At 35.6% G+C, this 26768-nt stretch overlaps 2 protein-coding genes across 2 annotated transcripts; both read right to left on the reverse strand.

Moving 5' to 3' along the window:
* Nucleotides 1-2329: 2329 nt before the first annotated feature.
* LOC123656173 lies at nt 2330-18844 on the reverse strand. Its single transcript, XM_045591878.1, has 3 exons — nt 18685-18844; nt 15108-18624; nt 2330-2561 (listed from the first exon to the last, which is right to left on the reverse strand). Exons 1-3 carry the CDS (start codon nt 18842-18844, stop codon nt 2558-2560), a joined length of 3681 nt encoding a protein of 1226 aa, XP_045447834.1. The 3' UTR covers nt 2330-2557.
* A 2820-nt stretch (nt 18845-21664) lies between these two features.
* On the reverse strand, nt 21665-26464 carry LOC123656217 (phosphatidylinositol-glycan biosynthesis class X protein-like). The gene is made up of 5 exons (XM_045591920.1): nt 26328-26464; nt 24969-25116; nt 23552-23706; nt 23027-23186; nt 21665-21855 (listed from the first exon to the last, which is right to left on the reverse strand). The coding sequence occupies exons 1-5, from the start codon at nt 26450-26452 to the stop codon at nt 21685-21687; spliced, it is 759 nt and encodes a 252-aa protein (XP_045447876.1). The 5' UTR covers nt 26453-26464; the 3' UTR covers nt 21665-21684.
* Nucleotides 26465-26768: the final 304 nt, after the last annotated feature.

Genomic DNA, 26768 nt, shown 5'->3' on the forward strand with positions numbered 1-26768 from the left:
ATAACCATCCAACTGCTGGCTTTGAAATACACAGGCCGAAGACGGGCAGCAGCGTCTTCGGTGCGACAAAGCCAGCCCTGCGGTCACCAACCCGCCTGCCCAGCGTGGTGACTATGGGTAAAACACATGAGTTCACGCTATTTTTGGCGTAAACTTGTGGAGGCCTATGTCCAGCAGTGGACTGTGATAGGCTTTAATGATGATGATGATGATGAATTGAAATTATTTTCACAAATTAATTTAGGTAAATTTTTAAAAGTGAAGTCTGTTATTAGCGATTTTTAAAATTTGACCATACTATTGTGATTAATTTTTAGCGATTTAAATTATACTCTTTGACAGATTCGGAAGTTGAAACTTTAAAAGGAATTATTACAATCCTCAATAGAACTGCTCTGGTCACCTTACTATACCTAAAAAAAAAAAATAAGTATTGTTTAATATATGTTGACGAGCGTTAATTCCGCTGATAAACAGTCACGCAGTTTGGTGGGTTAAGAAATTGTAAAGTATTTGGTTCCATAAAGAATCTATTATTTATTTATTTATTTATACTACAGAAATACAACACTGCTTAAAATCAGTATTGTTTAGCTATGCTCTTCTGTAATTTTCTGTAAATTCGAGGTGCTTCCCCAGTCGGGCTGCTCCAGATTTTAAGCATATTTCGTACTGTACTCTACCTTAGTTAGTAGTTAGTAAATGAAACGTATCGAAAAAACTATAAATAAAAAAAAAGGAATGAAATGGTTTCTTAAGTTAAGTAAGAGAAACAAGGTTCATTTTATATGAATAGACGACATCTTACATTAAGAAATCAATAACATCAAAGAAAATAAACTACCATTCTTTACTTTCTTTCAACATCAAAATACACAAATATAGACCTTCATTTTAATATAAATAGAGCATATTTTCGTTGACCTATAAATCACACTTGAAAGGAAATCAATGGACAAGACATACGTCCCGGACGCAATCAATGTAGGCTACACAAGGTTGAACGTGAGCGTGACGGACATATATGTTTTGTATGGAGTAGAGAGAGATAGAAATCTGCCAATTTCACCCGAGCCCCGGATGTTACTGCAGCCTGCAGTGTTTAATTAAATCTCGACACATTTATTCTATTTTTTGTTGCAAGAATTTTCTGTAGCAAATATTATTAAATTTGACGTTAAATTAAATCTAATTATTTATTAAAATTATGTAAATTCAGCCATTTTGTTTTTAGCTTCCCGCGTTTTTTCAGGCCTAACATTTGTATAACAGAACTAAAGAAACTACTAGAAACCACTACAAATTTATAAACAGTATATAAATGTTAAATTAATGACATATTAAAACCAAATTTGTTTCATCATTACAGCCTATACAGTCCACTGCTGGACATAGGCCTCCACAAGTTTACGCCAAAAATAGCGTGAACTCGTGTGTTTTGCCCATAGTCACCACGCTGGGCAGGCGGGTTGGTAACCGCAGTACTGGCTTTGTCGCACCGAAGACGCTGCTGCCCGTCTTCGGCCTGTGTATTTCAAAGCCAGCAGTTGGATGGCTATCCCGCCATCGGTCGGCTTCTTAAGTTCCAAGGTGGTTGTGGAACCTTGTTATCCCTTAGTCGCCTCTTACGACACCCACGGGAAGAGAGGGGGTGGCTAAATTCTTTAGTGCCGTAGCCACACAGCACATTTGCAGCAAATTTGTTTAGTCATTACATTAATCTTAATTAAAAGATAAACTTAATTTATTTTTAAAAAATGATTATATGTACTGAATTTTTTTTGTTATAAATTATTTTATATATTTAATTATTTATGACTGATAACTGTTCCGTTATAAGAAGTTCTATTTCCGGTACAAAAAGAACACTATTTTTTCTTTCATATAGAAACTGTAATAAAATCTACATACGAGTAATTTGTTCTTAGATTATACTTACTAATAAACCTTATTGAAACGTCGGTAATAAAATGAAAAAATAAAGGTTTCTAAGGAAAACGCCCGATCATTTCACGAGTTACCTACAATTTATTTGAAATGTATATAATATATAAGGAAAATACCTAACGTAAAATAATTCTATTCATAAAAATAACATAATAAAAGTATCAAAATACATTTAGAAAACTCGTTTCATCTTTATAGTACCTAGCAACATTTTTTTTTTCCAATAAATATTTCATTTCCACCAATCAGAGACGAGATTGTAAATTTATCACTAAATAAATATTGAAAAAATTAACATTTACCAATCAGAGCGCTCCGTTAACCCTGACGTCATCGGCTTTCGCTTATATAATTTAATGTGGAAGAAAATAAACGGGCTTTGTTATTTAAATACGTTAATTTTATTAACAAAACGAAGAAATTACACGATATTTTAGACTAGATAACCCGCAGTGGACCAGGAAAGTAGATTAGCTCACACCCTTCTCCTAAATGGAAAAAGAGATCTATGCCCAGCAGTGGCATGTTACAGATTTTATCAATCAATCAACTCCAGAGCGACTTTGTCCGCAGTTACTACTTTTGACTTTTGTTTTTTCTCCTTACTAAATTACCTGAAAAAGAGTATGTGTCTCAAATCATGCTCAGTTTTATACAAATCGATTCGATAAAATAGATAAAATGGACAGCTGACTCAGAAATCCACCACTGATAATATTGACTGTAAATGGTTAATTTTTTAAAGATACTTTTTTTTTTCAAAAATAGACGCTTGGCATAACTTCGTCGTTTTTTTCCTCTACTACTATAAGACAACAACTTCGCTTGTTTTCAAGGATTGAAATCTACGAGTACATTCAAATAAGAATAGAAAACATTTACGACTTATAATAACAGCCACTTACCAACAAAACCCAGGTAATCTATAGAAAACTAAACGGTGGGTGGCTCGGTGTGGGTTGCGGAGTTATAGTGTAGTTTATATGTAGATGAACATTTACTTAGCATGAAACGGTTTGACATTTTTCAAGTAATCGCTCGATTGTTTCGACTGACATTTCGTTAAGTGTACGTTAAATGTAGCGTTGAGGTCGTTCCCATCTACTGGGTAATTAGTTCGAATTCCGATTATTCGGAGGATTTAATTTAATACTAGCTGTGCACCGCAGTTTTACCGACATTAATTTGAGGAAGAAACTTACTAAAACGTTATATAGCCTTTCTAGACTTTTTGAATTCGAACCAGCAGTTCCTACTATTAGCGTGTTCAAACAAATAAAATCGTCAGCTTTATAATGTTATATATAATTTATAATGTTTTACTTATAGTATCTTAATATCATCAGAACATACATCAGCAGAAAGTGCACATCCTGGATAGGGTTGGGATCGCTTGTCAGCTACGCTCTTTCAATGCTCTTGCAGGCGTCCGTAGCTTACGATATCCGTTTACCAACAGACAAACCTTAAGCTACTGTGACTCTAATTGTATACAAATATCAGAAATCGATCACACTGAACATTCCCAATCACGTCTTCTCCACAGCCCACCACACATCAACGCTAAATAATACTGTTTTCAAGCAGTATTGTGTTCCTGTTGGTGAGTAAGGTTGACTCCCGAGGGGAGCTCCTGGAGGGAATCGGGGATAGGGTCGGCAACGTGCTTGCGATGCTTCTGCTGTTACAGGCGTCTATAAGCTACGGTAATCGCCTACCATCAGGTGAGCCGTACGCCTGTTTGCCGACCAAGTTATATAAAAAAAAACGTCTTCTCCATTCTATGTGACGTTGGCCGAATCATTCCTCCTATGTATGCTCTATTGAAAACGATTCAATCAAGTTAATGAATGAAATTATGGTATCAGAAATAACACTATCCCAGTATTTATGTCATGTTGTTCAGTTCAAATGCATTGACCTAAAAACACCACTTCGGCAGTACTCTATAGATCTTATTCCATAAGCTGGAAAAGTTGTAATGACATATAAATGTCACAATTAAAAGGTTGCTATACGAATTCATATAAAGTTTTTTTGTTTAATTTTAAGAATATAGATTTTTGTTTTTAGCGTACATTATATTTAGTATTTAAAATCGGAAATAATATGTAACTTCAAATTTATAAGTGAATTAGAAAAGCTCGACAACGGTTTTTTTAATTTGTTTAGAATTTTGTTTTACAATAGAATATAGTCTCTACTAAATTCTTTTTTTATCGATTATTTATAGTTATATTTTCATTAATTCTTCTTTAAAAAAATATTATGTACCATCAGACGAAAAACTAATTATTTGTACATATAAAATATATTAAGCATACACTGAATATAAAGTAATAAATAGCGGTCTACGATACCCCACATGTTTAAAAATACAACAAAAACATAACCTTCACAGTTACGGGTTAAATGCTCTTAGCAAATTCTTAGCCCTTTTTTAGAGTGATTTACGATGTCATAAGAGTTTAAATTGCAAACTAATATTCATTTGTAATTTATTAACACTTCCTTTAAGGCAATGATATTTTTTGCTTTTATTAATATTAGTCGAAGAAGTTATAATAATTTTGTTTGCTCGCAAACGAAAAAAAAAAATCCGACTTCAAATACATCGACAAGTAAAACAATGTAGGTGCGAAAAATTAGTCAAGTAAATACGCGTTATCAAAGGTTACTCAAAAATTAGTCATCAGATCTCGATCAAATTTAAACGATACCACAAGACAAGCATCAGCTTACGATTAAAACAAGAATCATCAAAATCGGTATACAGTCGAATTGAGAACCTCTTCCTTTCTTGGAAATCCGTTAAAAAAACTGTAATTTTTTTATTAAAACAAAACTAAAAGCTTTATTATTTTATTATTGCTTACAAAAAATTCACATCTTTCCTAAATATTATATTATTATAATTTATAATTTATAATATTTATAATTTATAATCTTATACATATAATAAAATGGTAGGAAAGTCAAAACTGTACATTGAATATTTCTTAAAAAGAATACTTGGGATGTGATCTACAATCGATACCGAAACCAAAAATATAGTTTTTAGAATTTTTGTCTGTTTGTCTGTTTGTCTGTATGTATGTCCGGGATAAACTCAAAAAGCACTGCATGGATTTACTTCAAATTTGGCAAGAATATTATTAAGAAGTCGGGTCGACATATAGGCTACAAATTATCATGCTATCACCTACGGGGAACGAGCAGTGAACCTTTATTTCTTCAACGCATTCTGTAACAACGTGTAATCTAACGACGCATATTCGAATGTTGTTATTATGTTAATAACCATGTCATAAGCTAGCTTCACACTATAAATAAAGACATTCTGTAGTATATTTAGTATCAGCATTGCACCCGTGCGAAGCCGGGACGGGTCGCTAGTAATTTATATAAAGTAATCCCTTCCTTTGCTGTACGAATATATTATATTTTGATGCTATTGTTTAACAAAACCGTTTTGCCCTTTGTTACGTAAACACAATTATGTTATGTACATTTTTGCTTTAATGGTTTTAATATTATATAGCTGTACATAAATAAGCAACAAAATTTATTGTATTCATTTAAATAAGATGTACTCGTATGTACGACGCGGCGACGATGACCGTTCATGTCCAGGACCAGAGAACAAGACCCATTTACCTCGAGCGTGGGGTAAAACAGGGAGATGTAATATCACCGAAACTATGATGTCTTTAGGAATTTGGATTGCGGAGAACGAGGCATCAACGTCAACGGCGAATACTACTCTCACCTTTGTTTCTCCGACGATATCGTCATCTTTGCGGAGACTATGGATGAGTTAGGCCAAATGCTGGCCGGCCTAAACGAGTCCTCCCGACGTGTCGGTCTCTGTATGAACTTGGACAAAACGAAAGTTATGTTTAACAACCAAGTCATACCGAGACCGGTATCGGTCGATGGTACCCTCCTCGAAGTTGTTCAGGATTATATTTACCTTTTTTTTTCGCAGGGAAATGCTTTTACACACCCCGCCGACGAGGTCGCAAGAGTGTGGGACTCCTGGCCAACCCAGACTAGCCACTAAAACCCAGCGGTGCCCTCATCGCCATGGCGGGGCGCCACGGGATCGCTTTCGCATGCAGGATTATATTTACCTAGACCATACTATCCAACTAGGCCGCAACAACATCGAGAAGCAGGCTGACAGGAGATTCGTTTGGGCTGGGCAGCGTTTGGAAGACTTCGTCGAGTCTGAGTGGTCCACAAGTTTAAAGTCGCTCAACGTGCAATGGAACGGGCTATGCTTGGGGTTTCTCTCAAAGATAGGATTAGAAATGAGATTATCCGCGAGATAAAAAGAGTAATTGAAGTTGAAGTGGCATTGAGCTGGTCATCTGTATCGCAGGACCGATAGCCGTTGGAGCAGACGGGTCCTAGAATGAAGACCGCGTCTTGGCAAACTCAGTGTAGGACGTCCTTCGGCCCGTTGGACCGACGATCTAAGTAAGATTGCCGGTGTAGGCTGGATGAGGATTGCGGAAAACCGGGATGTCTGGCGCGAGCTTACGTCCAGCTGTGGACCGCAATAGGCTGAACTGACTGACTTATTTAAATGAGCAATAATATTTATTTTATTCATTTAAACATTTATGTTATGTGGGGTGTCTAAGGGTTAACAGTAAATATCTATTTCTATGGTCCCCAAAATTTTATTGATGTTCTAGTCTCGACCTTATCGATAAAGCAGAAATAGCAGTAACTTAGAACTTTTATTATTAACTAGGATTTTTTATTAACTAGGATTAATGACTTTCACTTGTTCTAAAATGGTGGGTACCTACATATAATTTCGTCTATGTCACGCAATAGTGAAGACACGAAGAAAATTGATCAGTGCGTTTGAGGTCACAACCTCAATAGAATTTTGAAAACCAGTAATTCATTTTATAATAAACCATATTTGTCAATCGAACAAAAGCGTGACATTAAAATGACATCTAAGCAGAGACAAGATGGCCGCTTCCCATGGTACGTCATACTTTATAGGTCACCGTTTAGGAGGCCTGAATAACTTATGCCTTTATTAGTAATTAGTACAACGTAAGTCGACCTTCAGGTTGAATTTTAAATACACATTGAATAATTTATTGCGGACCGAATTACTAACAGCGTACATTCTAGTTTTTTCTTTTTTTTAAGTACCTAAATTATTTTAAAATTATATTACGATGAGGTTACGATTTTTAAATATAAACCGTACTTACAATAGTTAAATTTATATATTCGCTTGCTTGTGCTCAACAGCGGCAGCGTTTGAGGCGTCACTAAAAGTTTTCACAAGTGAAATTGCAAGGAATGACGAGTGTAATATTATTTTTTCTAGTTAAAATAAAAAAATATTATCGTAAGCTAACCTGTCTTGTGCTTAAGCTACTGTTTCTATTTTAGCGATTTTATTATTGTTAAACAATATTAATAATAAAAAGTTTATATTGACGCAGGGCCCAGCAGATCTAATTATTACGTTAAATTAATAATTACGTTACATACCACATAAACAAAGCAAAGTAATTTTTTTATTCCTATTCAAATATATCTCATAGTCGAAGACACTTAAATATTCCGTTTCAAGTAACGAAGTAAAGTATCATCGATCGCGATACCTCTCGTACTTAAGTGTAGAACTAATTATTTTTTATAACTACAGAAAAAAAAGATAAGTAATTACATGTTATGAAATACTTTACTTTTTTTGTTACAAATACGTATAAGAGTATATGAGATACATAAATGTAAGACAAACAAATGTTATTTATAATTTTTGTTTATCTGTTTTTCTAAATATCTATTTCTGCATCACGAAAAAATCACAACACGACATTGGATGTAAATTACATCACAGTTGTAATTTGGTTTTTTTTTTGTAGTTTTTTTTCATTTTTTATTTTTTATAAGCAATATAATGGAGTTATTATTCTATAAACAATAGAAAGTAATAGAAGTAGACGCTATTACGAATATTTATTTTATTGAGGGTGGGACCAACAGAAAATATTCTGCTCAAAATACGAAGCAACTCGACTGGGGAAGTGCCCCAACATTCGAGATCATAGCTAAATAATTCTGCTGTCATGTTGGTAGTATTGTGTTACAGTTGTGAGTAAAGTAGCCAGAGCACCTGGGCAGGATCGAGGGTAGAGTCGGGATTGCGTTTGCGAAACTTCCAGGGTTGCAGGCATCTATATGATACGGTAACCGCTTTACATCAGGTGAGCCATACGCTCGTTTGCCGAGTATAAAAAATACATACAAAGTAGCGGGGAGAAGACGATTTACAAGGGTAACCAGTGTTTCTTAAATGCTAACTAATTACCCTTAATAATAATATCAAAACATTGTACTGTAACTCTATCAGTCCATTTATCTTAATGATACCGACTGCCTCGTACAAAGTTACTTGTAAGTATCGATTGAATTCGTTTGTAGATATTGATATACATTGAAATTACTGGCTCAATTAGTCACGTGTTTTTATGGTAACTGCCAACGGCAAATGGTAAGTCATCTGATGTTCAATAAACCTCGTTGTCTTTAAAAATTGTAGCCAATGAGACGTAATATTGTTACGTGTTAATTAATTGCTAATTTAAGATGAACTTAAGCAAGGCAGTCATTGGCTTTAGGGCTATAGGCTATAAAGACAGGCTATTAAAATAGACGTTAGTTGTAATAATTTATGCTCTAAATACGTTATAATTGGCTAAAAATAAATTATTAAAATTAAATAATCAAAATTATTCAAAATTAGAACAACTATCCGAACTAAGAACGGAATTAGATGTTTAGATATTTCGATCGGTTCTAGAATTATAACAGTTCCGGACGAATTTTGTATTCTGATACAGTTATTTATAAGAAAGTTTATTCGGTCAGTTGAAAATCGATACATGTAGGAAACAGCTGTCTAAAACTGTATAGTTCCGTTTTGAGTTCGAAGAAGTTGATATACATAGACTACAAAGTTAGGAAATAAGATAGCAATCCTGTTACTGTTTGAAATGAAAATATTTACCTATACTTAGATATTCTATTCCTAACTATATATCTATCTATATAAATAAAAATGAACGTTGCTTAGCGCATAACTCGAGAATGGCTCGACTAATTCGGCTAATTTATTTTTTTGTATATTTCTTAAGTCTCAAGGAAGGTTTCAAAACAAAAAAAAAATAAATAAATAAAAAAAAATAACTTTTACTATTAACTTTTTACAGAACGAAGTCAGTCCGGGCTGCTAATACTTGAATATATATATGGCTATAGACGAAATAGGATGCTGATTACAGAAATGATTTATACTTTTACATTATAAAAATGAAGTTTTTAATGTACCAATCTCGTGATATACCGAACTGGGATTGGGGAAGCAAAAGGAAGGAAAAGACTTAAACTTTTTTAGAGTTAATAGGCCAATTAAAAAGGGGTTCTGGTGTACCTTAGGGTGACTTTAGCAGCACATAAAAAACTGTTTTAAATTATTATTTAAAGGCCGATAATATACTATACAATACGAATAAGAATTGGGGCAAACATAGTTTATAATAAATTTTAATTTTAAATAATTATTCAAAAGCTTTTAGCCTATTTTAATAAAATGTAAATACTCACAACTCGTTGGGCAAAAGCAGTGGCAAAACGCAAATGAATCCGGGTACATAAAAGACGAAAAACTTAATTAATTCAAGCAGGCTTCAAAAACACGTTCGCGCTTCAGCCTGAAATATCCCACTGCTGGGCATAGGCCTCTTTCCCCATGTAGGAGAAGGATCAGAGCTTAATCCATCACGCTGCTCCAATGCGGGTTGGCGGATATATTCTCTACTACGAGTAACGATTGCTATCAGGTGTACATGATAAAAATCGGGACCGACAGCTTAACGTGCTCTCCGAGGCACTGTGAGGAGACCCACAAGGACTGAACAAACACCCAGACCACGGCAAACATCTCTATGGCAAATACAAATATTTGTGATGTGCGGAGATGCGCAAATGCGGCGCCAAAAGCACGTTACGTATTGTCATTTATGAATTTGAATTTTACTCGTTTTTATCACATTAATTATAGGAAATCTGTGGCTACCAGCGATTCGGAATACATGTATCGGCAAGAATCTTTTCAGATACTCCCCTACCAAAATATCAAACGTTATAAATGTGGTCATGTCTTAACGCCACTAACCCCACAGTGCATCTTTATTATTTATATAATCTTGTACCGAATAATTCGCTTTAACAATTAAATTATAATCAACATCGTCTAATCTACTGTATCATTCAATTAAAATGTTTGAAATATGCCACATTTACCTTGATTCTGTAGGTATTTGAAATAAATAAAATATCAATCGTCTGTAGTTAAGCAAGAGAATATCTGTCTATTTATTTTTTTTGTTAAAGCAATAGCCAGCTGATGTAAATAAATATTTATTCGTAATAAAAATACAAAAAAAAAATAACAACACAATACAAATACGTCAATTGTACGTAACAAAAACTGTAAACATAGTCATAGGACACGATTTTAGATAGATCCTTATATTCTTAGCGACGAAAGATCTTCTTTATCAAATTAATAAAATAAAAATATATATATATGATATCATAAATAAAACAAGTAAACTCTTTCTTTGATATGGGTTGAAGAAACTCTAGATCAGGGGTGTCAAACTCAATTTTGCAGAGGGTCATATATAAAAATTTGATACAAATAAAAAAAAATTGTACTGAATTCTTCTTTCTGTGATACGTTGCGATCGCGGGCCGTATCTTTGACATCCCTGCTCTAGATAATGTCATAAAGATTTTCTTTGTTCATACATAAAGATTTGTTATGAATGTTAATAAGAATTTTGCTGAAGTTCATATCTCAATTTTGTATAGCAAACTGCGACTCCCGATTTTGCCTGCGTAACTTCTGATACCGAGGAAAGCGAGTTTAGTATTGAATGTGTTATTATATCCAGTTCTCTATATACCAAATATCTTTGCAAAATGTTTTATTTTTATGTGATAAAGTAACAGAACTTTATAATATTTCTTATTTATATTATTGTAATATTATACACTAAATAAGAAAGAAAGATAGGATTGTAAAAGAATAATTTAAAATGACGTATTTAATACAAACAAACGAATATTTGTTTTCTTCCACATTTGTGTGTTAGGATTTTAATTGGTAATATATTTATTCTGTTTATGATATTAGTACAAGCCTAATTATCTTACGTTAAATGAGAATACTGTAAATGATTACAATAAAAATTTAATTAAACGTAATCCTTTAGTTAAAGTTTACCAGATTAAGTAGCTTCAATGTGTAATTTGAAGTTTCAAAACGTTGCGGTTGACGCTGTGTTGTGCCTTTCGTTTAGTCCCTTAGCTTTGAGCAACAGATTAAACTATGTATTTTGACAAAACTTTAAAGAGCTAATACATTTTAAGTAGCGATAAATAATTTTATTTTCATTCCTATTTTCATGACATTCTTAACTATCAGATAGAAAACGAAATCCTACATCTGCACGAACAGAGGAAAAGAAAATCGAAAAAAAGGCTTATGATAGGTCCAGCAGTGGACTACGATAGGCTGAGGTGTGTGTGAGAATACATGTTGGTGATTACACTGATCGGCGTTCAAGTGTCCCAACTGCCATCGTATTTCGTCAAATGTAAACAGTAAAAAAATATTACCTAATATAAATGTCTCAATTCTCTATTCAATGCGTAATTTAAAGAATATGTAATTAATTAGAGAAAATTCAATTTTGTTACTACATAAAATACTTAAATAGTATTATTAGGGTGCACACTCTAACAAAACAATCATTGCAACCGACTCTGTACCTACCGTCCGTATGTTTTCGTTGTAAATTTCGTTGTTTAAAAAAATTGTCAGTGTTTTTGGTCCAGTTAAGGGTTAACGATAAAATACCTACTATCTTCTGGTCTTCAAAACTATATTGATGTAGTAATCTCGATAGCATCGCTCATCGCCTTCTTATTATCGTCATCGTATCTTATCCCATCTAAGTGTCATTGGCAAACTCATCAGTGCTATTTTGGCAATATTGACCAGTGATTAATCCAAATTATTAATAGGGGTGACATTTAAAAGTACACGACGTTAAGGCCAATATCTTCGTATATTGGAGATATGTGGCCACTGGTTTTGAACAGTGCGTGTTTACGATCTTTGGAGATTTAAGAAGGCGTTGAGAATCGTTAACATCTATGGGGATCTTATAAATGACATGAACAGTTGACTATACTCAGGCTATACTAAAACAAGTTTCAAACCAGAAATAATAGAAATAACAGGATAACGTCCTGTTGCATATTTCCTTTACCAGATAAGCGCGTACATGACAAACTCATTAGTGTTCTTTGTCCTCACAGAAACTTAATGGCATACGTACATGAGTGCTACCTTGTGCTCACGAAATGCAAAACTTCACAACAGTCAAATGAGGCTTTTAACAAAGAGTATTTTGTTTTTTTTTTTTTGCTTAATTGATGTCAAATGTCAAATACGTCTTAACTGTTATTATTTATTGCGTAATTTAATTTTAAATACATAAGTTATGTTACGGATGCCATTGGCAACATTTTGCTTACATATTTTTTTTTTTTCGCTGGCCTTAAGAATTTTAATCCGCCATATAGTTTTCGTGAATATACCGTTTCTTTTCATAAATTAAAAGAACACAACACAAACCAGGTTTTGAGTATTTTATTTTTTATTTTTACGCAAAAATCAAGAATTTTGTTTTGACACATTAGGAATGCTTGCGTTTATTATTTGCCTTTTAATATAGCATGGTAAACAAACGCTCTAGTAATCTAGTACCTTCTTTTCTTTACTTCCTAACTAAAACTAAAATTTTGAATACTAAATTTCCTATATCTCGAAATTATTTATAAGTCTATCGAAAAGTTACCATTACTCTCGAAAGTTATTAGAAATATTATCCTTAGTAACTTAAAGTATAGCAGAGTTGGTTAAGTAATTAAATAACAAGATATCTGATGAGAATAACAGTTGTCGTTTATGTTCATCTGCTAAAGATGTTACACCGCCCTAAGCATATTTAAGAACTTCTAATCGTTTTAACTTATGGGACATTACAATAAATTTCAGGGATTGAAAGAGCCAAAGTTTAACAGGATATCGATGGTAACTTTTTTTATATAAATATTAGGGCTAAAAAAATTTCATATAAAATTTTGATAAGCGATCCATGTTTGTCATTAAGTAGTGTAATAAGGCATAAAGAAATGAGTATTTTTATCTCTTTGGTAAACTCTCCTTTTTAAACTAATAGGTACTCGGTTTGAAAACGTTACACAGTCTTGCAAATCGTATGCTTGTTATTAATTTCAATTGAAAATTTTATAATATGTAAAAGCTATACATGCAAAAATATTATTGTTATGCTTGATAATAATCATTAAACAAAATTTTATTTTGTTTTAAATGAACGGAAATATGAAGACCGCATCGGGTATGTTCAACAATTGAACATGCATGATTTGAATCTACTCCAAATTTAAAAACAAAATGACACAATTTTATTTCAAAACACAGATTAAATATTGACTTGAGAATCAAGATTTTTATTAGTACTTTAATTGTCGACTAACTAAACCCATAGACGTCTTGTCTTGCGAACTGTCAAATGCGTAAAATTTGAATAGTCGTTATGAAACTGACATTTTCCTATTTTAAAAAACAAAATAAATAGACAAATAGAACTTTTTACAAAGTATTAAAAAACTTGTTACAAAGGAGGCCGAATTGATTCAGCTGTTCGGGGTTCGCTCTAAGCAACACATTCAGCGATTCATTTTTTTTAAATATGAGGAATATAAAAAATAATAAGTTCGTAATGAACTAAAAAATTTACCCGTTGATAAGACTGTTCGCTTCTGATAAGTGGTATTGGCATTTATGTTGCATTTAAAATTCCTAACGTATCGAGGATGTAAGTTTGTTTTTGCTCCTGTTATGTTTTCTGTAATGTTGTTACATAATATTAATGTATATTTTTTGAGTTTTGTTTTAATTTGAGCCATTTTTTTTTTTTTGTGAACACGTTACCGCGATAAACGCATAAGCATATTCACACAAAGTTGTGAACTAACAAAACGTAAAATTATATGTAGGTACAATTACGTCGCTCTTTATAGGATCATAAATAATAAGTATAAGACTCTATTTATGACTTCAATGAGATTGCCAACCGGATACAATAATAGTTCGTTATTTACGATTAAAGGCGAACTTTGTTAATACATGCATGTTTTAATTTACATGTTTCGTTTTGTCTGTTTTGTACTGTTAAGTTAATGGTGACGTTGGGGGATTTGTATTTTTTGCAGACTTCATAAAATGAGGTTCTTAATTTCATTGTATATTTTGTGTGTTACCTCAGAACTTTTGACTGGGTGGATCGATTTTGATGTTTTTTTTAATACTCTAAATTTAATTGAAATCTGATAAGTACTTTTCGAGTTATATCAATAAAACGCATTTACTTGACAATTCTTTCCTCTACGCTGTACCCATTACTTGTCGATGTAACTGTTAATCTTTTTTTGTTTTTAACAAAATTTATTTTATTTAAACAGTTTAAAGAGTTTACATAAGTATGTTAGTGTGACATTTAAAAATAGTTATTGAATAACGTCGTCTGTTGCTAATGCAGTTGCTGTATTTCAAATTTAGTATTTATAAATATGTAAAGAATTTCGTTTTTAATATTCATTGCACGTAAAAATCTTTGTGCAAATATCTGCATTTATTATTTCTGTTCCGTAATGTGTTCGAACGCTATTGTTATGCTAATACGAATCTTTGTTTCTTATTTCGAGGAAATATTACAATCTGTTTAGTATATCGATACGAACATATCGATGGCTCCTAAGTATACTGAGTCAACTAACAACTTTTGACTATTAAATTTTTTTAAGATATTAATAACATTTACTTCATTTCCTATCTACCTATGTAACAAAAAAATAAAGTTATTAGAAGTAGAGTTGACTCAGCATACTTAGGAGCCATCGATATATCGATGTACGATTTAATGTAGTTAGTTTATAAAGGATATATAAGGACTTACTTGCCGAACAATGGATGCCAGAGGTGAAATGATGTAGGGTCGTGCGGGTGCGGCGGCAGGTGTGGTGGTGGCTCCCCAAGAGGTGTGGTGCTGCCGACCTCGGGCTCGTCGCGTCGGCGGCCCATCGCCGACGTCGGCGTCGACGACTGACGCCGTGAGGACCCTACACCCGAAGCCGCCGCCGCGGACGGCTCCAATAAATTATGCAGTGATTTCACACTAATCCTGGGCCTCGGAGACTCCTGTGACGTACTACTCCGCTGACCTTGCGATTCAGACTGCTTCACGGATTGAAGATAATTGTTATTAGGATAGTATGGTGAACTGGGACTTTTCTGTTGTTGCGTACGCAGCGACCTCTGATTTCCCATCATTTGAGGGTTGAAGTATGGTATTTGCAATCCGGGTAGCGGCATGTTTGGTCTGATGTTTGGATTCATCCCTGGATACATGCCCTGGAGGAAAGGATTGTGGGGCATCGACCGTTGGTTGTTGTAGTTGTGAGCGATCGGACTTGTTCGAGCCGATGAGTGAGTTTTGTTTTGTTGATTTTTCGTCGAATGAACGAACGGATTTTGAACATCACTGGATTTAGATAATTCTTTCATCTGATCAGCCGTTGTAGTAGCTTTGGGTCTCTGTGACGCTGAGGCGTTCGCGTGCGACATAGCTTCCTGCCACATCGCGAACTGGAGGCGGTTATCGTAATCCATCGTCGGCATCATAGGAAATCCGCCTTGACCCATAAACCGTGATGAGGGGTTAAACATTTGCGAGAGGTCGGGATAGTTAGAGCCACTGTAACCGGATGAATTTAAAGCTTTTAAGAAGTCCATATTTTGCGAACACGCCGCCATCGCTTCCAACTGACTCAGGTACGGGAGCCACAGCATTTGGTTAAGAGCAGCGGACGTGGCCGCGTCAATCTCTCCAGCGAGAGCGTCCATCGAAGGTATAGGCTTAGGTTGATCCGGCTGCGCTGCACTCCCCTGCTCTGTGTTCGTGGAGCTCTTTGATGACGAACTGGGTTTTGATTCCTTATCTTTCTTTGAAGAAGATAAATTTTTCTCGTCATTTATTAAAATATTTTCTAGTTGCTCTAATGATATGACAATTATATCGGGATCCTGTAAAACAGCGGGGTAGCGAAACGCATCCGGGATTCTCAGTTCCGGCCTCTGTAGAAGTAAGGCCGGTATTTCAGTGCCAGGGGCCTCGAGAATTTGATTTATTTTATTTTTAGGAACTAATATAGGGTCCGGAATATTGAAATCAGGATTTGATCTTAAGTTTAGCAATTGTTTTAAAGGACTTAATTCATCACTGGGCTTATTAACATTTTTATCAGATTTTTTCGTAACTGGTTCCTCACTACACTTATTAAAAACTTTGCTAACTTTTGCTAAGTCTTCCGTAGACTCGCGTCTCTGCTTTTTCTCTTGAGGTTCACCGAATTCTTTGTTGAGTTTTCTCATTTCATCCGAACAACTGGATACGGTCGGACTGGCTGACTTTCTATGTTTACCTAAATTCAAAGGCTCACACTGTTGTTTGGTTATCGTAACCTCTGATGTATACATTTTTGGAGATGGCGAAGATAGGAGCGTTTCTAAGAACAAAGTTTGTTTACTCTTAGTCATTGGCATGGTAAATATTTCAGGTGATGAGGGCACGGCTGGTATTCCGCTGGGCTGTGGCGACTGCATTGCGTCCGACTCCCTTGATGGTGCTCGAGGTATATCTATCCTTCGCGGCGAAGCATGCGGAGTAGGTAACCGTCTATGTACAGTTAAATCTTTAGGTTGTTCATCACTTTTAACCGACATGTTATCTTCAATGTTCGATGTATCTATATCACTTGCAAGTAAATGAGGTGTTGTAGCTTTATTTGCATTTTTTATACTTAGATCAGTAGGTGTTAATTCTTCACTGGCAGTCGATTCATCGAGATCTTCTTTGATATATTCCGCATTACTGTCTTCAGGAGCTGCTGGTAATTCTTGTTTTTCATCTGGATCATGGCATCTATCAGCTAGGTCATCGTGTTCAGTTTCTGTTTTTTCACTATGTTCACTATGTTGTGTGCAGTCCATGGTTACTTCTTCATGAATAGTCTCACTAAGTGCATTGATCTCATTGTGATCAGGCAATGACTCCATTTGATCTTCGTCGTACGTTTTACTATCTGAATAATCGTCGTGTGAATCAGATACATGTTCGGTATACACTGAATTTGTGATTTCAACTTCAGATTTTTCAGCATTCTCATCGTACTCTATATGGTTTTTTTCATTAACTTCTTGCATTTCAGAAGCAGCCGCTAAGGTTTCCATTGCACTTTCCGTTGTATTCTCAGTACCAAAAACTTCTTCTGTCATATAAGTTTGTTCTATGGCTTGTTGATGCTCTGCTTGAGCAAGATGGTCTCCTATATGATGTAAATGCAACAGTCCTTGTGCTGCGCTAATACTGCTATCTCCCGGTGACTCTAGCGTTTGCTCGAGCCTGTTTATAATATCAGAAACTGGTTCATTGCTCAAGAGCATATGTTCTTCTTCCTCCGTATACTCGCCGGATCCGTGCACTAAGTGAGCCAGTTTATCAAGTGCCTGACCGAGTATTTGATTATCTTCGCAGCCTTTTTCTACTAATGATTCCAGCAGCGCCTCGTCGTGTGGTTCCCCGAGCTCCGGCAAGTAATGAGCTTCGCTTATAGTTTCGAAAAGATCTTTATGTGCACCTATGTCACCTGCATACTCCTCGGAACGATCAGGCGGCGCCTTGCGCTCGAAGTACATAGACTCTTCGGCTCGCTTCGCTTCTCCGAGTTCGAAAGACATGACGTCGCGAGCGACCTCCTCGGCCGGTAAAAAAGTATAAGATGCCGGACTCTCTAAATCGAGAAGTCGCTCGCTGCGCTGTTGATTGAATTCGAGTTCGGCCACCGCCAGCAGATTATCGAGTGGCGTCGGTTCCGCAAGCGGCGGCGGCGGCCGCGGCACCGCGATGGTGTGCGACGGGATATGGGACTCCAGGTCGGGCTGCAGCCACGTGGCAGGCTGGGCGCGCGGCGGGGGCGCGGGCTCCTCGGGCAGCGCGGCGGAGCGCGCGCGGCGCCGCGAGCGGTTGCAGCGTCTGCGGCGCCGGCGCTCCCGCGGACCGCGCTGGCGAGGCTGCGGCGCCGGGGGAGGGGGCACGCGGATCGAGTTGTAGATCTCGGTGCGCGGGATCACACGCCAGCCGGACGGGGTGCGCGCTATTCGGATACGGTTGCGCGGGTCGTAGTCCTCGCAGCGGACCTCCTGCACGGTGCCGTTGAGCTGGCGCGCCCACAGGAACACTGGTCGCAGGCGCGGGGGCGGAGGTGCAGGCGAGGGCGACAGCGCGGGCGCGGCACTGCGCGCGCGGCGCCGGTGGGGCGCGGGGAGGGCGCGGGGCGGGGGCGCGCTGCGGCCGCGCGCGGCATCGAGGCGGGCGGCGCGAGGCTCGCCGCCGCCGCCGGGAGCACGCGGAGACACTCCGGCCGCCGCAAGACACTCTCAGGCGACGACCGCGCGGACGCGGCCCCGAGGCGGACTGGCGGCCGGCGCTCGCCCCGCCCCGCGGCCCGCGCCCGCGCGCCCCGCCCAGCATCGATCCGCGCCGCCTGCACGCCCTGCACCCGCACGTAAACACGCCGCCCGCCACCCCGCGCCGCCCCGCGCCGCGCTGCGTGCCCTCGTTAATCTTAAATCCATATCTGTGCGCCGCGGCGCCGGTCGGAGCGAGAGCCGCCCCCGGCCGGACCCGCGAGCCCTGCTGCCGGACGCGCTCTTCACTTTTTAAAAAAAAATTATTTAATCACCGCCGCACATAATAATTGACACCGCTAACGCAACACTCGAGTCGCTCTGACCGTCGACCCCGTGTGACATCGTATGTAGCGTACGCTCGCGCTCAACGAGTTTCCCGAACTATAGAGCGTATCTTACGATCGTTACCGAACGTCAGACGCATATTTATGCGGTGTTCCGTCTGCCGGAACCACAAGGCTGAGGGTAATTGGCTCCGGTAACGATCTCTAATCCGGGGGCATCGGACCACAGTCTACGCTTTGCGGTCAAACGACAATTTAACGCAAAGCTTATGACATTAGCAGTTTGATGCACAGAATTGTAGAACTTGAGTAGCTTCCGATTTACTTTAATTTAAACAGTTCCGGGCAAATTTAGTAAATTTAATTTAGCAAATAAATAACCTAAATAAATACAATGGGTATAGAACTTTAGTGTAATTTTTGATTCCAATTCAATGCACATTTAAACTAATGAAAATAAAATCATTTCTATCAATTAGAGATGGCGCCATTAGTACCTTCTTGCAATGGAACATAATGGAACAACGTATACTACGTACTTTTTACTTTGAAAGATAGATGGCGTTTAAAGTAAATGTTAATTTTATATATTTACAAAATAAAATTGCTGTTAGAAATGATTAGGAAAGTATCAAAAAAAGTTGTGTGATATCTTTTTTTTACGTTTTCGTCAATCGACTACGAAAAAAAAACATTTAATTTATAAGTATTAGTGGTAGGTAGTTAAAGAAATAGGGATCGTCCAATTACCACGTTTTTAAGCAAGGATGGATCCCCTTAATAAAAATGTAAAATTTCCTGCTTAAAATATGGAGCAGCCCGACTAGGGTAGTACCTCGACCTTACAGAAGATTGCAGCTAAATAACAATGTTTTCAAGCAGTGTTGTTACTGTTGGTGAGTAAGGTGACCAGAGCTGCTGGGGGAACTGGGAATGGGGTCGACAACGCGCATGCGATGCTTCTGGTGTTGCAGACGTCTATAAGCTTACGTCTATAAGCTATAGTTAAATTAAAAAAAAATGTATACGGTGTATAGAATTGACACGAAGAAAAAATGTCTAGCAGTTTGTTACTATTGCTTACATGGCACGTAGACAAATAATTAAAGCCATTATTGCATGTAAGCCTGTTAATAAAAATAATTATTTAATACAATCAATAAAAATAAGATAATTGTGTTTGCTCACAAACGAAAAAAATCGATTTCAATTACATAGACAAGACATACAACCAAAGAAGCAAGCCAAAAGAAGTATAACTTCAAAGTACAATGGACTTGAGAACCTCCTTTCGTTGAACTCGGTTAAAAATGTACATCTTTTTTGTTTACGTATATGTAGATATAGAGCACGCTAGTTATCACTTATTTTCCCGTTGTTACTTTATGCTGTAAAAGACAAGCAAGACAGCGTAATTAGTAATTACAGACGTGAGACAATCTTGTTCCCACAGCTGTTATCGTTAGTAACGTATTGTGCGAGTACCTAATACCTTCTTATTACATAAGAGGTCATCCATTAAACACGTAAGACTCGAAGGTGGGCGAGGAGTTCGGAAAAATAATTGTATTTGCAGGCAAACGAAGAATAACCGACTTCAATTATATCGACAAGTAATACAACATAGGTAGACGAAAAAATAGTCAAGTAAATACGCATTATCAAAGATTACTCAAAAAGTTGTAATCAGATCTCGATGAAATTTAAATGTGCCCACATGATAAACACCGGCTTTCGATTAAATTAAAAACCATCAAAATCGGTACACCCAGTAAAAAGATATGCGGATTTTCAAGGGTTTCCCTCTATTTCTCTGGGATCCAATCATCAGATCTTGGTTTCCTTATCATGGTACCACACATGGGGTATCTTCTTTCCAACAAAAAAAGAATTATCGAAATCGGTTCATAAACGACGGAGTTATCCCCGAACATACATAAAATATGTATACGGTCGGATTGAGTAACCTTCTCCTTTTTTTTTGAAGTCGGTTAAAAACAAGAAAGTTCACAAGAAGGGAGTAGGCGCTATAAAGAGATATCACATGTGTTTATTTTTCTTTGAACGCACGACTTCTAATTAGACGAAAAAAACAATCAACAAACTTGCCTGTCTAAAAATTAGTATCACGATGCTTAATTTTTACCACGCTTTTTTATTAGCTTGGATTGTATGTATATACATACATACAAAGTAATGGAATCTTTGAGCATAATTTTCACTAAAAATAAATTATAGTTTAAAAAAACAAAAAAAAAACACGCTTTTATAGCTAAACTAAAAAGTAGAAAATAATTTTTAATTACAAAGAGTTTATATTACAGTAGTAGAAGATCGAACAATCAATCATAATTAATTACTTCTAAATAAAATTATAATAAAATTTAACTTATTATGAGAATAACACGTACGAACAAACAACATAGTGAGCTATATTATCCACTAGAGGGCAATAGGAATTTATTCTTTATAAATTATTTTTAATGATTGTTGTTTTAATCGAAAGCCGATGTTTGTCTAGTGGTCCCGTTTTAATTTGATCAAGATCTGATGACTACTTTTTGAATAATCTTTGATAATGCGGATTTACTTGACTATTTTGCATCAAATTACGTTGTATTACTTGTCAATGTAATTGAAGTCGGTTTTTTTCGTTTGCGAGTAAACAAAATTATATATAACGAAAATAAAAACAACAGTATTAAGATCAATTTTATTTTATTATATTTTCTGTTTTTTTCGTATCCTTCTTTCAGTTTCTATTTTGTAACCGTGTATAGTATTCAACAGATATAGAGAACCGACTACAATAACTATGGTAGTGACACTCGCCACTAGGTAGTAATGATCTGTATTACCAATTGGTACGTCCCAAAATAACGTGTCAGTGACCTGAAACCAATTATTAACACAATTAGCTTGTATGTGCAAATTCGTATACGATATTTTAGAATTGAATCACCATATTATTACATTAACACAACCAATATATCAAAAACGGTATCAAAAAATATAAACATAATAAATTTTATAGAAAATCAATTCTATACATTGAAGATATTTCAATATTTTAATTTTTGAATACACCTTACTGAAGCCATAACTGCATTTTTTTATCTTTAAAAATGTTATAAGGCTTGTGGAATGAAAAAATATAAATGGAGTGAAATCATCTGAAAAAGAAACTCTGACCTGCCCAATGGAAAAAAATCTCACAAACCTCATAAAACATGGACAAATGTAGACCAATTCTCATAGATCTCATAACTCGGTATAAGAATTTGGTCTGTATTTGTCCATATTTTATGACGTTTTATGAGATTTTTTTCCATAGGGTGTACAGAGGAGAGAAGATTTATATCACATTAATTGTTCTTAACACGTTGAACGTCGTGGGAATCACCAGTTGGACCTCACTTATATAGTCGATTGTGCCAGCTTAAAATCGCCTATTTACAAAATTTTAATGATAAGTTTTTATTGCACTACTATACTCATTCTTAATAAACTAACTTAGTTTTCACAACACTATCTGAGATATTTTTCTAAGTCATATTTTTTAAGTTGCTCACGGACATGTGATATCCCCGCGGAACCAACGGAACAATTGTGTCGACTACATGGCTCAAACAGAAAAACTAAAAAATCAAGGCGGCGTTAAAGGTGTTAGGGAGTAAACTACAATCGCGCTTCGGAGCCGAAAAATTTTTTTATCTTTATTTGTCTGTAATAAAATTGTTACGATTAACATATCTACGCCAGCGACATCTATTGATAAAACTTGTAAGTAAAAACTTTATCTTGGAAACTAAATGTTGCTCACGACTTCGTTCGCAATGAATTTTTTATGTTATTTTACATGTTACGCTATCAATAGGAATACAGTCTTGTAGCATAATGTTACATAGCGTATAGTTTTGTTTGCTAAGTAGACTGTAAGGTACTTAAGAATTTTTTCATTCAACAAAAACTAGTTTTATATTATTAGTAAATCGTTTAAATTTACATTGACAAGTTTGTTACCTTAGATTTTACAACAATAGTTTATCAAATATATACCAACCATTATCGCAGGTACTTCTCTCCAAGGACACGACTCCTTAGAAACGCCTTTTGCACAGAAATTGTTCGCAGGAGCATCAGAAGGAAAATCACATACATTGAGTTTTCTATCTGGGCACATTAAATTTAATTTCGGAGGCCCGATTATGTTTCTGACTGTTCTAAAATAAAAACAATATTTTATTATTATATAATTTGTAGGGCTAAAAACAAATAAACAAATGATATGGAAAACTTTGCCTTTTAAGTAAAATGATGCAATATATAACTTAAAAAAGCCGACCGATGGCGGGATAACCACCCAACTGCTGGCTTTGAAATACACAGGCCGAAGAAGTGCAGCAACGTCTTCGGTGCGACAAAGCCAGCCCCGCGATCACCAACCCGCCTGCCCAGCGTGGTGACTATGGGCAAAACACATGAGTTCACGCCATTTTTGGCACGAACTTGTGGAGGCCTATGTCCAGCCGTGCATATATTTATTTGGACTATTTCATTATATATTATAAAATATACTATTACTCACCCTCCACCACGGCTAGCATGATGATATCTAGCGTGCACTGGAATGTAAATATGTGTTTTGCTTCGCTCCACCTTACTAAACAATTGAATTGTAATAGGACTAGCATCTTTGGCTGGCTGCTCTATATTGACTGGCGTTTTGAATATTGTGTGTATCTGAAAAATAAATTATTTTATTAACAAAATTTTACTTACAACTAACTGACTCGAAATTTTCAAAATTTTATTATTTTAAAACATTTTACAAAGGATTAAAAAACTTAAAAAAACACATTTGTTTACACAAAGCACACTCTTTTTTTTTTTTTTTTGTTGAAAAGATCATTATTTTACATTTTTGTCTTGCATAATATTTTCATGTAGCAGTTTTAAGGTAAAATAATATATTAATATTGTTATTTATAAAGAACATGTATAAATTATAACATAAATCCTAGTCTCCTGAATATCTAAAAACTATTTTGTATTTTGCTGGTATATTATAATAAACACCTGTATGGCCAATACAAATGTTTGTCATGTGCGGGGATCGAACCCACAACATCCAGCGCAACGTGGATTAAGCTCTGATCCTTCTCCTACATGGGGAAAGAGGCCTATGCCCAGTAGTGAGATGTAACATGCTGAAGCATAATTACAACAAATAATTATTTTTAAAATATTATACATATTTACAATTCACAACTTAAGAACTAAATATTTACAGATAGTTTTGATATAAATCATGTCCGCGTGGAATTGTGCCAAGAATGCTGGCAGCATTTCCCCGTTGAATCGCTATGCCGATTCTCTGGGCAAAAAATGCACCAGCCCTCTTGTCACCAGTGGTGGCAATAAGGCGAGGTGTTATCTCATTTAAAAATTTTTTAGCGCTGCTACTCCAAGGTCCAAAAACAGGCCTCTAATTCTTGAATAGATAATAATAATTTCTAATTTTTAAATATGTATACAACATCGTGTTGTTAAACACAGCTTGGGTCGTGCTAAGATCCGCTGGACTGACAATCTATATATGAAAACTAGCAGAGGATGGCAAACATGGTTCTCTACAATATGATAGATTATGATATTATATTTAACGTGAACTTGAAATGCCTATGTTTATGTAGCAGTGGACTGCAAAGCCTATGCTACATTATTGTAAGAAAGATACAAAATGTTATTTGAGTAGCCCGTAAGCATGCTTTTAGTGATCTTTCTGCTCCTGACGCTGGGGTTAGATGCCAACTGAGTCTGGGTGTATTGTTTATATTCATTTATATATGTACTATTTCTATAATATATATTTATTGGCATTTTTTTGCTTTAACAGTCGGCTGTTAGCTATAACACAAGCAATGAGCCTTTTAGCATTAGCCTTAGGTACAGACTGTGCATGTATGTTACGAATATTTATTTATTTATATAAAATTCCTTACCAAACCCTTACATCTGTGGTCTTTGACTTCATCATGGCTCGCAAACACACCCGACGGCAGTGTTTGCTCCAACCCCACCACACAGTCTTCATACAACCAATTTTCCTCAGCATCGTCGCTGGCAAAATCGATGAGGTAGCTTAGGTTTCTGGAAATAGAGAAATGTAGGTATAGTTAATTTTTTCTCCTTTAAATCAGTATCAGTCCACTGCTGGACATTGGCCTCCACAAGTCTGAACCAGATATTCCAGTTTTCCGCAATTCTCATCCAGGCTATCCAGCAATGTTTTGTAGGTCGTAGGTCCAGCGAGTGGGAGGTCAACCAATACTGCGTTTGCCTTCTTTAGATACATATAATAGAGATATTTAATTATATATTTTTAGATAAATGCACTACACTTTTCACACTATATATTTTTTCATGAACAATAGTATATATTTTAAATAAGGTTGTAATGTATTAATATTGACGTAATTACTAATCAATATACTCTTCTACCCAAGTATGAATTTTATAGTTAAATACAATTGAAAGCTGTTAACTTATTAGTTTATGTTTTAATAGTTGCTACTAAACTTTGTATCATACAAAACTTAGCGATAAACTTTATTAGCAGGATGTAAAACTGACCATTAGCATCTCCATCACCTTAACAATAAATATTTAAATAATACTGTTTTCATACTTGTTGTGTTCCTGTTGGTAAGGTGACCAGAGCTCCTGGGAGAATTAGGGATAGGGTCGGCAATGCTCTTGCGATGCTCATGGGTGTTGCAGATGTCTATAAGCTAAGGCTAAGGCATACACTTGTTATCCAACCGAGTTATATAAAAAAACAAATGTAAACTTTTTGGGCATGTTTCATCAGTTGTGGATAACACTATTTGAGGGATAATGATATTCAACAGATAAAAGTTTTTGATGTATTATTCTTTTTCACCATCGAATTCTACTGTGTTTATGAGGTATTTCTATTTAAAAATATGTATCGAAAACTTGTACTTTATTAATTGACGTGAAACAAGTCCTAATTGCCTCTCCTCCCCTCTCCTCTACCTCCTGCTGTTAAAGCTTAATAGTAGCTTGTAGGATAACTTTTATCAATAACTGGTGTAACAGGCCCTTAGATTCACAGATTGCAAATAGAAATATTTGAGATAGTGGATTTTGTTCTAGATTTTTTTTTATCTGTTTGATAGCATTATACGATACTTACCTTTATCAGCCACCGAAAACAGACGATAATAAAATTATTTTTAACAACTTTACAGGCAGAAATAACGATGTACAGTCTGTACCGAAAGAAAATTGTTGACTATATTTACTCTCAGTGGAACGTAATAGAAATAAATGATTACCTGTGAAATCCTTCATTATGAAGTGTCTGTTCGATCTTAATATCGAAATTGCACAATTTACATTGTATTCTGTTCAAAAATAATACATAAATAAAAACATTTAATGCATTATTGACGGCCATCATTTGATATTAAAATTATTTTATATATTTAGCTGTCTTAACATAAATTAAATCCCATGGAGTAAATATAGTTCTCACTTAATGAATAGATAATACTTCGTAGAATATTTTAATAAACTTAACATAAAATAAAACCATTTTAAATTATTTGGTATCTTACTGTTTACAATAAACAAATTACAGACTTGTGACAGCATTGAATGACAGTAAAATTGTGAGGCAGTGCTGCCATAATTTTTCGATATTTGAAATAATTATTATATAACGAAATAAGAAAAATTAAATACTAAATCGTGAACCTAATCTTATAGAATACAAC

This window comes from Melitaea cinxia, chromosome 9, assembly GCF_905220565.1.
Source record: "Melitaea cinxia chromosome 9, ilMelCinx1.1, whole genome shotgun sequence".
In the NCBI taxonomy this organism is placed as follows: domain Eukaryota; kingdom Metazoa; phylum Arthropoda; class Insecta; order Lepidoptera; family Nymphalidae; genus Melitaea; species Melitaea cinxia.